Source organism: Sander lucioperca, chromosome 8 (genome assembly GCF_008315115.2).
Source record: "Sander lucioperca isolate FBNREF2018 chromosome 8, SLUC_FBN_1.2, whole genome shotgun sequence".
NCBI lineage: Eukaryota > Metazoa > Chordata > Actinopteri > Perciformes > Percidae > Sander > Sander lucioperca.
In genome coordinates, this window is record NC_050180.1 from 18549709 (window position 1) to 18562379 (window position 12671).

A 12671-nucleotide genomic window follows, 5' to 3' on the forward strand; every position below is an offset into this window, starting at 1 on the left:
TCTTATTGACATGATGGTTCCGTATGCTGTATTGGATGATGTCTTGCACTATGAGCCAAGATCCAATTAATGTTGTCATGGCAATAAAGTTAAGTCAACTGAACTGCCAGTAATTTCAGTTGACTAACACTTCCTTTGTGTTGGCATTCTAAACTCCGGTGGATTTATGAAGACTATGGTTAACTGCTCCTCAGATCACTGCAGGGTAAATCCAGACAGCTAGACTATCTGTCCAATCTGAGTTTTCTGTTGCACGATTAAACTGCAAACATTTTTATTTGAACAAAAGCTACTGTTAAAGGCTTATCCTAGAAAAGATCCAATACTTAATGCTTACCTTTCTTCCCAGAGACACCATTTGGCCCCCTGTATCCAAATGAACCTTGATCTCCTTTAAATCCTTTCCTTCCAGGGAGTCCAGGAAACCCATGTACTCCTGGTACACCTTTTTCTCCAGGGGGAGCATCCACACCAGGAAATCCTTTGGCTCCTGGGAAACCTGAGAAACAAATCATTTAGGGTTAATAAATATAGTTAGTATATAAGGTCAAAACCAAACCCAGTCTGAAGTGACACTTCTGTCAGTTCTTTAATAACATTAACAATTCATTTTAAACATCAATTCAAACCTAGTAACTTACGTAGAATCTGAATATTCAAATGAATAACTAGTTTCTTTCTTAAAGCTGAAACTGGTATTTTACTCTATTACTTCTACAGCCACGGTCAGTTATATTAATATACAGTTCTTAATGCTAATGGTACTACAGCTACTGTTGTCATTGTCACAATTACTACTATCAACTGTTAGAGCTGCTTCTTCCCACCCAGATGTTCCCTGTTGGCCAGGAATTCAAGTGCCAATTTTCCAGCTTTAGACTGTTTAAAACATAATTTTTCATGTTGTAAAATGATTATTTGTATTCTTGGTTTTAAGCACCAACTTGCTGAAATGAATGGAATTGAATTGCTGTTGAGCTACCAATTCCAGCTCCTATTTGACAGAAAACACACATGGATAGTTAGGAGATCAAAATCTATTTCCAAAATCACTCATTATTTAGTATCTAGTGAACTACATTTACTGTCTGCTATTTTAACGGAGCGTCCAAATTCTGAGTATGTAAATTTATCCACTATATAGTTCCATAAAAAAACTCCACAATAGAATGAAAATAGTGTCCATGGCCAATGCCCAAAATCTCAATCTATATGGCTCTGTTTCTTTGAACAATACCTTTCTTTGATGCCACTGTATCTTCTCACCTTGGTACCCTTTAGGTCCTTTATAACCAGGATCCCCACTGGGTCCTGGTCTGTCTGGGGTCCCGTTCGGTCCTACAGGGCCGCGTAATCCTGGCGGTCCAGGTTGACCATGGTCACCTGAACAAGTGAAACATGGGATTGTCTTAAACTCAATTAAAACATACATTATGTGTTGCTGTGAATCATTGGTTCTTTTATTGAGAGCTCATCCGGTTTATCAGATGACTCCTATTAACGCAGAAGAGTAATGGCTGACCTAGAGGTCCCTGGAAGCCTTTTAAACCCGCTGTGCCAGGAGCACCTGGTTGGCTGTTGGGGTCACCACCCTCTCCCTTCTCTCCTTTGATTCCTGATTCCCCAGCTGGTCCAATGGTATCCAGACCTGATTAAAATACAAACAGGAAACACGTGTCTAACATCTGAGGTCTTTACATAACAGAAACACAATTATTTCTTAAGAGTTTAACATTTAAAAACCCATGCTACTACATGAGGACTGTGTGAATGTGGTTTGATCAGATTTGATTGACAGTGACCACAGAAGTATGTGACGTCACCTTTTTCTAACAAAGCCCTGCCCCCCAAGAGAGCACAAAGAAAATAACAAATATAAAAATCTCTCATGAGAAATAACAAAAACTCTTGTAACTTACAGACAAGTGTATGTTCACATTGGAGCCCATTATTCATAGTAAGAAGTTGATTGAGAAAAAAAGTTTCAAGGGCCTTTAAGTTGTAAGTTATGCACCACATATCTGGAACAAACTCCCAGAAAACTGCTGGTCCGCTGCAACTCTCAGTTCTTTAATATCAAGGCTGAAGGCTTTTTAATACTGATGCGTTATTGTTTATATGTTAATTTCGTACACTGCACTATAACTTGTATTCTTGTATTTCATACATGTGTAGCCCTGGCTAAATTTCATTTAGATATTGAGTTGGGTCTTAGATTTTTTACATGAGGTTTCATTCTGAGTTACAATTTAAAAGAGTAAACAAGGTTAACACAAAACTTAACTAAATCATATTGAAGGCACCGCCAGTTATTTTAATTTTATTGAGAAACATAGATTGCTAACAAGTATTAGTTAGTACCAGTAATAGCGCCATCTAAAGTAAAGAAAAGAACCCAGGTGCCTTCCCATAGTACTACTACACTAGAGACTATATAGCTACATGGGACAGGTATTAGTAGTCTTATTTCTATTTTAGCTATTCTCTTCAATAAATGTTTGAATTGTTTTTAAATGCTATGTAATGCACTTTGAATTGCCTTGTTGCTAAAATCTGTTATATAAATATGTGGCTTGCCTAAGTTATCTATAGTAAGTAGTAAGAAAGTAATATCTGACTCATTTTAACTGGCAACATTTCTGGTATATTCTAGTGAAAAGTGCACAGAGAGAATGTTTTTATGAATTTGGTTGAATACCTGGTGTTCCAGGGATACCCTTTGTTCCTTTCAGTCCATGTAATCCATAAAGACCTTTCAGGCCGGGGAACCCTGCACACATTTGCATAGATCAGATGGAAGAACATGGGGAACAACAAGTACAGTTTGTAGTTTAGAAAGAAAGAAAGAGAGGACGCTGGTCTGGTCATGTTACCTTTGTTTCCTGGGAAGCCAGGAAAACCCGGATGTCCATCTTTTCCAGGCGTTCCAGGAAAGCCTTTCTGACCTTGGTTACCAGGAGTTCCCTTCTGCCCATCAGAGCCTACAGAAAACAAACATAACGTTGTGATGTAATTCTGCTACAATGTCCAGTATTTTACATTTAATAAAGAAGTGAATAGGAGTCTCTTACCTGGGTACCCTGATATTCCTGGTTCACCTGACTCTCCCTTTCTTCCATCGATTCCACCAAAACCAGGTGTTCCCCTGTCCCCTGGTTGTCCAATCAATCCTTTCTGGCCTGTAAAGGAGGTATCAAACATCTCATATCAGCCACGAAAGAGTCTCAAATTATCAACACCAGAGTAGAAGTAACAAAAGATGTATGAGCTATAGAGCTGTAACAATTCCAAATTCTGCTGTACAATTAATTGTGTGTGAAATAATTGCGATTGACAATATAATTGTCTCTTTTAATCAAATTTAAAAAATATTTCTTTATTTATTACTTTTTAAAACAAATTAAAAGTTTTGAATGAATTCCAGGATACATCTTTTGGTTATTTCACGTCATGTGACCCAGATAATGTAATAACACAGGAATATAGTCTATGAAGTAAACAACGCCTTTTTATTATCATAAAACATTTTTTTCTAACTGTATCCCCCCTTGTCATTTTTGTTGCTATGAACGTGTATAGAGTCAAGTGCAAAGAAATAATAATAAAAAAGATATAGTCCGACTAATAATCACTTATACAATTACAACTGGCATATATATACAAAATCACCAATTCCCAGTCATATGCCTAAAAAAAAAAATGACAGATGAGACAATTATGTAATAATTGTTACAGGCCTAATGAGCTACAGTTTGTACCTGGCTCTCCAGGAGAACCATGCTCTCCTCTCAATCCAGTGGTTCCTGGAAGGTCTATGCGCGGCCCTGTGTCACCTGTAATCAAAATGTACAAGCACTTAAAATATTTTCATCACAGTCACTTTATAAGTAGCATCTAGATCTCCATCTGTCTGGAGTTTGAATTTGTGGGTGTACCTTTGACTCCCTTCCTTCCTTTGTCTCCTGTTGCGCCATAGGCACCAGGACTTCCTTTAATTCCCTGAGAAATAATGAGCAATTTACATTAGAATATATCATGTTTGCATGAGATGTGGCAATGAAAGAAATGTATTGAACATGTATTTGTAGCACAAAACAACTTACATTAGACCAACAATGGCATAGTGACAGAGTGAGTGCAACTGAAATGCAAATTGCATTAATAAGGTAGGAGGACACGCGAGACAGATTAAAAAACGAAATGTCAAATTGAAGAGTTCCAATTGATTTACTATATATATATATATATATATATATATATATATACCGGTTTTCAGGGCTTTAAATTAACTTTTTTGACCACCTGCCAACATGGCTAGCAGTTTTTTTTATTTTATTTATTTTTTGGGGTTTTCCACCTTTAATGGACAGGACAGCTAGGTGAGAAAGGGGTGAGAGAGGGGGACGACATGCAGGAAATCGTCACAGGTCGGACTCGAACCCTGGACCTTTGTGTCGAGGAATAAACCTCTATGTAAATGTGCGCCTGCTCTACCAACTGAGCCAACCCGGCCACGTGGATAGTAGGTTTTAAAAGTTACCAGCCAATCAGATTTTTCACTAGCCATTTGTTTTTTCTTTTTCTTTTCCTAACTAACTTTTAATTTCAGCTCCTCTGGTTTTAATCACACCGTTCTGTTCGTCTTCTACGTTTATGCGTAGCTCGTAATCGATACCTCACACTCTAGACACGTAGCCAACGGTAACGGCAAAAAATTCTTATATGGATGGTTTCTTACAGTATGGTTCTGCTCACTCCATGGGCGTAATTCATGGCAGGGCCCCAATTATCAAAACTGGAGTTTATTCGAAGTTTTTGTTCCTTTTTAAGGTTTTTGTTGCTTTTTTCAGATTTTTTTTGTCATGAATCCAGCATCCTGAGCCTGTTTTGCCAGTGTTTTGTTTTTGCTCTAACCTGAAGTTCGTTTTTCCTGAGTTTTCCTGAACACATCCCAGCTGATTCTCCAACAACTTACACCTGCTGCAATCTGCACACCCGGTCCTGATTATCATCCTCTGCACCATATAAGCCGTGACCAGACATCCATTCCCTGCCGGATCGTTAGCGTAATCAGTATGTTTAGCTCTCGTTTCAAGCTTCTAGTTTTGGAAAGTCTTTTGCTGTTTTTGTCTCTTGGCCTATTGCTAATCTGCCACCTGTTCCTCTGTCTACAGTTACTCACCTGGATTGTCACTCACACCTGCCTGGCTGTCTACTTCACTGCAGCACATTTGGATCAGCACAAAACCCTCCAGCCTTCCAGCCTCACTCCCTGCCGACCAACTGGACCAAATCATTTCCACATTCAATTTCCAAATAAATACTCACCTTGTAATTTCTACTTACCTTGTCCTGGTCTGCTTTTGGGTTCCTGCACTAGACAAATCGTGACAGAACAATCCGGGACTGTTGGGACAGCACAGTGTGGCACTACAGGAGGTAACAAATTCAATTCGAAATCTAACCACTAGTCTTACCACTGTCCAGGCTCAGCTCAGTGCTCCAGCAGTTTATTCACCACCTGTTTCACCACCCTCGCCTGCTGTCTCAGAAGCTGTGTCGCTCCGAGAGCCCAAAAGTACCGACACTGGATAAGTACGATGGGGATTTGGGAGGATGTTGTTCTTTTCTCATGCAGTGTGACTTGGTTTTTGACTTGCAGCCCTACTCCTATGCTTCTGATAAAGCTAGGATTGCCTTTGTATACTTCCAAGAACACAACCCCACTATTGATTGGACTAGAGTATAAAGTGTCATGCTAATTGTCTTAAAACTGCCTGTGCCCCCTCTGCTTCTAAACAGGATCGGGACTCACCACCTCCAGACATGTCCATGGTTCCCGATGTCTACCACAATTTTAAGGAGGTGTTTAGCAAACAGAAGGCCCTGTCTCTGCCCCCCCCCCACCTGCCCCCCCACCGACCTTATGATTGTGCGATCAATCTTATACCTGGAGCTGCCTACCCTAAGGGCCGCCTCTACAGTATATCTCAACCAGAACGTGAAGCCATGGAAAGCTACATTAAGGATTCTCTTGCTGCTGGCCTCATTCGTCCCTCGTCTTAACCCCTGGGGGCGGGGTTCTTCTTCGTAAGTAAGAAAGACGGCTCCCTGCGGCCTTGTATTGATTACCGTGGGCTTAATGACATAACTATCAAGAACAAGTACCCTCTGCCCTTGATGAACTCTGCTTTTGACTCCCTGCAGGGCGCTACCATTTTCACTATGCTGGACTTACGCAATGCTTACCACTTGGTCCGTATTAAAGAGGGAGACGACTGGCTGACGGGGTTCAATACTCCTATGGGCCACTTTGAGTATCTGGTCATGCCGTTTGGACTCACTAATGCCCCGGCAGTTTTCCAGAGTATGGTTAACGACGTTCTGAGAGACATGATTGGTCGTTTTGTGTTTGTTTACTTGGATGACATTCTTGTGTTTTCCGAAGATCTGCCTAACCATGTCCTGCATGTCAAACAGGTTCTGCAGCGGTTATTGGAGAACCGGCTGTTCGTAAAGGCAGAGAAATGTGATTTTCATGCCCACACCACATCCTTCCTTGGTTACATCATCTCCGAGGGTCAGTTGAAGATGGAGCTTGAGAAAGTTAAGGCGGTACTCGATTGGCCTCAGCCCGAGTCCAGGTTGCAACTCCAGAGGTTTCTGGGGTTTGCAAATTTCTACAGACGATTAATCCGCGATTACAGCCGAGTGGCCGCTCCGCTCACTGCCCTGACTTCAAGTTCCAGATCTTTCGGTTGGAATCCGGAGGCAAACAAGGCTTTCCTGGATCTGAAGAAGTGCTTCACTGATGCACCTATCCTCTCTCACCCAGATACATCTTGTCAGTTCGTTGTGGAAGTGGATGATTCTGATGTGGGAGTCGGTGCCATTCTTTCTCAGCAGAGCGCCAGTGACAATAAGCTTCATCCCTGTGCCTTTTTCTCTCGTCGTCTCTCTCCAGCTGAAAGAAACTATGATGTGGGGAACCGGGAACTGCTCACTGTGAAAGTTGCCTTGGAGGAGTGGCGCCACTGGCTGGAGGGGGCTGAGCAGCCGTTTGTTGTTTGGACAGACCACAAAAACCTTTTTCTCTCACCTTTTGACCAGGCTCACGGAATGGCAAGGCAGACGCTCTTTCCCGGATGTTTTCCAAGGCAGTGAAAGATGAGGCTACACCGGAGACTATTCTGCCACAGAAGCTCATCATGGGTGCTGTCACCTGGAGGATCGAGGAGGAGACAGCCCTTTGGACTCAGCCCGGTCCTGGTAATGGTCCGCCAGGTCGTCTGTTTGTGCCCGACTCTGTCCGTTCTGCTGTGCTTCAGTGGGCCCATGCCAGCAAGATGGCTTGTCACCCCGGTGTGGCTAGAACTATGGCCTTACTGCACAGACGATTTTGGTGGGCTGCCATGGGAGACCAGACTCTGAGTTTCGTTGCTGCATGCCCGGTGTGCGCTCAAAATAAGGGAACCAATCGACCCAGCTCTGGACTTCTGCATCCTCTGCCCATTCCTCGGCGACCTTGGTCGCATCTGGCTCTTTTTGTGTCTGGGTTGCACTTATCTGAAGGGAACACCGTTGTCCTGACAGTAGTGGACAGATTCAGCAAGTTTGCTCACTTTCTGCCCCTTCCCAAGCTTCCGTCTGCCACTGAGACTGCCAACATCCTGGTAAAGGAAGTGTTCAGGAAACACGGTCTACCTGGTGACATTGTTTTGGATCGTGGCCCGCAGTTCACCTCAGCCGTTTGGAAGGCTTTCTGCCTAGCCATTGGAGCAACTGTCAGTCTCACATCTGGATTCCATCCCCAGTGGAATGGTCAAGCTGAAAGGGCCAACCAGAAGATTGAGTCCACGCTTCGCTGCCTCGTCTCTTCTAATCCCACCACCTGGTCCTCTCAGCTACCATGGGCTGAGTACGCCCATAACACTCTCCCGACCTCTGCCACTGGGATGTCCCCCTTTCAGTGTCTGTACGAATATCAACCGCCCCTGTTTCCATTACAGGAGAAGGATCTCTCAGTTCCCTCAGTCCAAGCTCACATTCGCTGTTGCCATCGGACCTGGCATCGTGCCAGGAAGAACCTTCTTAAGGCCTCTGACAGTTACCAGCGTCAAGCCAATTGTCACCGTGTCCTGGCTCCTACCTACGCGGTTGAGGATATGGTTGGCCACCCGGAATCTGCCCCTGCGGACTGAATCTAAGAAACTGTCCCCTAAGTTTATTGGTCTGTTTGTGGTGGAACGGATCATAAACCCAGCTGTTGTCCGTCTGAAATTGCCCAAGACCCTCAGAGTCCATCCTGCCTTCCATGTCTCCTGCCTTAAACCTGTTCTCCTCAGTCCCCTGTTGCCCCCTCCTCCTCGTTCGCCTCCTCCTCGGATTATCGACGGGGGTCCTGTCTACACCGTTCGCCGCATCATGGACTCCAGACGACGTGGGCGGGGTTTCCAATACCTTGTGGACTGGGAGGGTTACGGTCCTGAGGAGAGAACCTGGATATCTCGGCGCCAGATCCTTGATGCCGACCTGCTCCGGGACTTCTATAGGCTCCATCCTGGCGCTCCGGGTGGTCCGCCCGTCGGTGTCCGTTGGAGGGGGGGTACTGTCATGAATCCAGCATCCTGAGCCTGTTTTGCCAGTGTTTTGTTTTTGCTCTAACCTGAAGTTCGTTTTTCCTGAGTTTTCCTGAACACATCCCGGCTGATTCTCCAAGCACTTACACCTGCTGCAATTTCCTGAAAACCCTCCAGCCTTCCAGCCTCACTCCCTGCCGACCAACTGGACCAAATCATTTCCACATTCAATTTCCAAATAAATACTCACCTTGTAATTTCTACTTACCTTTTCCTGGTCTGCTTTTGGGTTCCTGCACTAGACAAATCGTGACAGAACAATCCAACATTTTTGTTGCCTTTAGCATTTTATTTTATTTTTAATTTTTGTCACCTTTTTTGAGTATTTTTTCGACGTATCTTTTCAAGTTTTTTTCCTATAATTTTTTTTCTATGTTTTTGTCGCTTTTTTTAAATACACAATCTCAACCCCAATGTTAAACCCAAAGTTACACCCTTGGCTCACCCTGTTGCCTGGCATTCCATCGAAACCCGTAATTCCTTGATTTCCAGTAAGGCCAGGCATTCCTTTCATCCCCTGCAGCCCCTCTGCTCCTGGATCTCCATGGTAACCTTTCTTATTGCCGGGGTTTCCAGGAGGACCATGGGTTCCATCGTAGCCTGGCACACCGGGCAAACCCTTAACACCTGTGGAACAGAGCAGGATGTGAGGAAGTGAAGCGAGAGAGGACAGCAGAGGTGAGAAGGAAAGAGTGACTGATATCAGACTGTACTGCGGCTGCACACCTCTTGGCCCGGTGAAACCTTGATTTCCCAAATGCCCCTGGTCTCCCTTTGTTCCCTTCATGTCAACAATCATCTGGGCGGGGATGTGAGGCTTGTCTCCGGGTGCCCCTCTCAAACCACGATCACCTGGCAGACAGAGATGCTAAGTAAACCCTTTATGCGTTGGTCCCAACAGAACACAACCAACTTAAGACCCAGTGGGATCCCAAACATTTTATAACAGAACAGACTCACCTTTCTCTCCACTTCGACCCTTCACTCCTTTTAAGCCAACTTGGCCCGGCAATCCAGATTCCCCAATGAACCCGCTGAAGCCCTTCACCCCTTTATTGCCCCTGTTACCCTCAAACCCTGGCAAGCCTGAAGACCCTTTGTATCCTGAGAAAGAGGGATCATCAGGCATCACAGAAGACAAACTTTACTGACCAAAACAGCTTAAATCATGGACAAATTACATAGATTTGATATTTCATTTCAGTCTATATTCTTTAAGGAACAGATTATCTCACTAAATATCTGAGGAACAAACCCTTCATTCCTGGAAGTCCTGGGCGTCCATCTGCACCAGGCTTTCCCATTTCACCTGATGGGCCATGCTCTCCAAAGGCACCATCATTACCGTAGGTCCCTGGGTTGCCTTTTAATCCAATTGGACCTGGAGGTCCCGGGTCTCCTTCAGTTCCCCTCTCTCCGGGTAAACCTGGTAAGCAGGATGAAGTGAAAAAAAAAGATGTCAGACATGAACAAAAACATTTCTGAGAGAGAGCGTGTCAGTGTGTTTGTTGGTCAAACCTGGCTGTCCGGTACCACCACGCGGCCCAGGAGGACCTGCTCGTCCAGGATCACCAGGGTAACCGTACTTGCCCGCTGGCCCTGGCCTCCCTTCCTCCCCCTGCAGGCCCAGAGGGCCCCTCTCACCCCTGGAGCCGATCATACCAGGCATGCCGCCCATTCCTGAAGGAAACGGATGAATAAGAACATCAGATAATAGCTTAATCTTTCAAATGATGCCACCAATGCTGAAAGTAACGCAACGAGGCAAAGCAAGACGAAGTGATAGGAAGGTGAATTCAGTGACGAGGTGAGGACATGGCGAACCTGGATAGCCTTGCTCTCCTGGATCACCGGTTAGGCCTTTATTCCCTTGAAGCCCAGGCAGCCCTGCGTCTCCGGGGGGTCCTGGTGATGCTCCAAAGATCTCTCCGTGAGCACCCTTCTCACCTTGTGCCCCGTACCGACCGTGCTCACCGGGCACACCAGGGACTCCTGCTGAACCTTTGCTGCCAGGAACCCCCAAGTCTCCACGGGGGCCGGAAAAACCTGGATTGGAAGAGCCATAAATGTTAATAAAATACAATGATATGGACTAAAGACAAATCAAAGTTCAGATGTGACTATTGTCCAGTAGTGTTTTCTTCCCACTCCTTACCTGGTGGTCCAGGATGGCCACCCATGCCTTGATCTCCTTTTTCTCCTTTCTCTCCATGTGCTCCATGTGGGCCCTGTGGTCCTTTTTGGCCAGGCTGACCTGTTGGTTCACAAAATATAAACAGGGCGTCAAAAATAACTCAAAGCAGGTACCCTGCGGGCAACATTCAGCACAAATTTCTCATTGTTTTAATTTTAAATTTAATTTATATTATTTATTGATCCCCGGTGGGCAAATTACAAATTTTCACTTTGTTGCAGAACACACACCACTCAGGTCTTATTCATGCACAAATGGAGAGATGTCAGAGTGAGGGGGCCGGGACTGCTGGACACCTCTCCGGGCTACCAGTCCAAACTCCGTACTTCTGCCCGTACGAGGACTACTGAACCAGCGACCCTCCGGTTCCCAACCCAACTCCCAACAGACCGAGCTACTGCCACCCTTGTTACCTGGGAGACCTGGTAATCCACTGGGTCCTGGAGGTCCAGGCAGCCCCGGAGGTCCTGGAACAGCATCACAAGGACCTGAGAGTAAAAATAAACTTTAGGGCAACATCATGTTGTATGTAAAAACTGTTCATGTGAAAATGACTATTTGGGTGCAATTGATTTTTGTCTACTGCCCAGCGTGGATTGTTTTTTCACAACATGGCATTATAATTATATTAACTGGTATCTCCGTACACTAAATCTCCAATTGTAAACAATTCAAACGTCATCATGCACACAAATCAAATAATCCAGAGGCAAAAGCACAACAGAGTTGTTACAAAGGGAGCAATAAGGTGAAAACGTTATTATACCAGCTACCTGTAACATCCACCTGTCCTCCATCTCCTGTTGGACTACAGCCGCCTTTCAGTTGCAAAGAATGAAAGAGAGAGAGAGGCATTCGGAACAAGAGTTATTTAAAAGCACAAGCATTATCTCAAACAAGCTTCGCTGCAGCTGGTTTGAGGGATGCAGTACCTGCATCAAGGTGACAACAGGAGGCAAAGAAAGAAAAGTAAATCAAATAGCAAAATATACTCGTCATGCTTCCTTCTTTTTCAAGATCACACGCTATTAATACGCGTTCCCATTTTACCGCTTTAGCATTTTAAGACAGGTAAGGTAAAATGAAATACTTAGTAGAGTCAAAACAGGTCAAATCACCGTAAGGACATAAAGCGTCGTAGGAGAAATATGCAACGCCATATTGAGGTTGGAATAAAAGGACGGAAGGAGGCAGTGAGCCACCTCTCACCTGGGGTGCCAGGTGTTCCTGGAACTCCGTTATAGCCCGCGTGGCCATCGTCACCGGGTAAACCACGTTGGCCCTTGACTCCCCCAAGGACTTTACCTTCTTCTCCACTTAGCCCGGGTGCACCGGGTCGACCAGGCCGACCTGGGAAACCTTTGTCTCCAGGTTCTCCTCTGGCACCTTCTCCCTGTGATCGGCAAAAACAGATGTCACTTTCGCTGACACCCTAAAGCCGCCTACACATGATAAGCGATTTGCTCTCTGCGCACCGCTAGGTAGGACGCAGAGCAAAGCGCAGTGCAAGTATTTGTCATCAAGGGTGGCAGGCAAGCTATTTCCCGTTGCTAGGTAATGACATGCTGTTATCTCATTGGTTGTGCTTTCGAAAGGTAAGCGGCAACTAGGTCAAAGTTGAAATAATTTTTAAAGCACCCATATTATGTTCATTTTCAGGTTCATAATTGTATTTTAAGGTTGTACCAGAATAGGTTTCCATGGTTTAATTTAAAAAAAACACCATATTTTTGTTGTACTGCACCGCTCTCTCTCACTGCTGCAGATCCTCTTTTCACCTGGTCTCTGTTTTAGCTACAGAGTGAGACCTCTTTTCTTCTTCTTCTTCTGTACTATCT

The 12671-nt window shown here is 44.7% G+C and overlaps 1 protein-coding gene and 1 long non-coding RNA gene across 3 annotated transcripts in view; one reads left to right on the forward strand and one right to left on the reverse strand.

The window, feature by feature from the left end:
- col4a2 (collagen, type IV, alpha 2) overlaps positions 1–12671 on the reverse strand; it is a 78822-nt gene that overhangs the window by 5674 nt on the left and 60477 nt on the right. The window contains exons 25-42 of one of the 2 annotated variants that reach the window (XM_031295269.2): positions 12043–12226; positions 11607–11651; positions 11247–11321; positions 10795–10893; positions 10464–10685; positions 10158–10319; positions 9895–10065; positions 9600–9743; positions 9366–9491; positions 9085–9266; positions 3936–3999; positions 3759–3833; positions 3072–3179; positions 2874–2981; positions 2699–2770; positions 1523–1648; positions 1267–1383; positions 338–499 (exon numbers count right to left, since the gene is read on the reverse strand). In XM_031295269.2, the coding sequence (XP_031151129.1) occupies positions 338–499; positions 1267–1383; positions 1523–1648; positions 2699–2770; positions 2874–2981; positions 3072–3179; positions 3759–3833; positions 3936–3999; positions 9085–9266; positions 9366–9491; positions 9600–9743; positions 9895–10065; positions 10158–10319; positions 10464–10685; positions 10795–10893; positions 11247–11321; positions 11607–11651; positions 12043–12226 (2242 nt within the window). The remainder of the gene's footprint in view (positions 1–337; positions 500–1266; positions 1384–1522; positions 1649–2698; positions 2771–2873; positions 2982–3071; positions 3180–3758; positions 3834–3935; positions 4000–9084; positions 9267–9365; positions 9492–9599; positions 9744–9894; positions 10066–10157; positions 10320–10463; positions 10686–10794; positions 10894–11246; positions 11322–11606; positions 11652–12042; positions 12227–12671) is intronic. The other variant, XM_031295278.2, reaches the window with a different exon arrangement.
- LOC116047104 lies at positions 4642–5341 on the forward strand. Its single transcript, XR_004104324.2, has 2 exons — positions 4642–5073; positions 5175–5341. It is a non-coding gene; the product is annotated as an uncharacterized LOC116047104 (long non-coding RNA).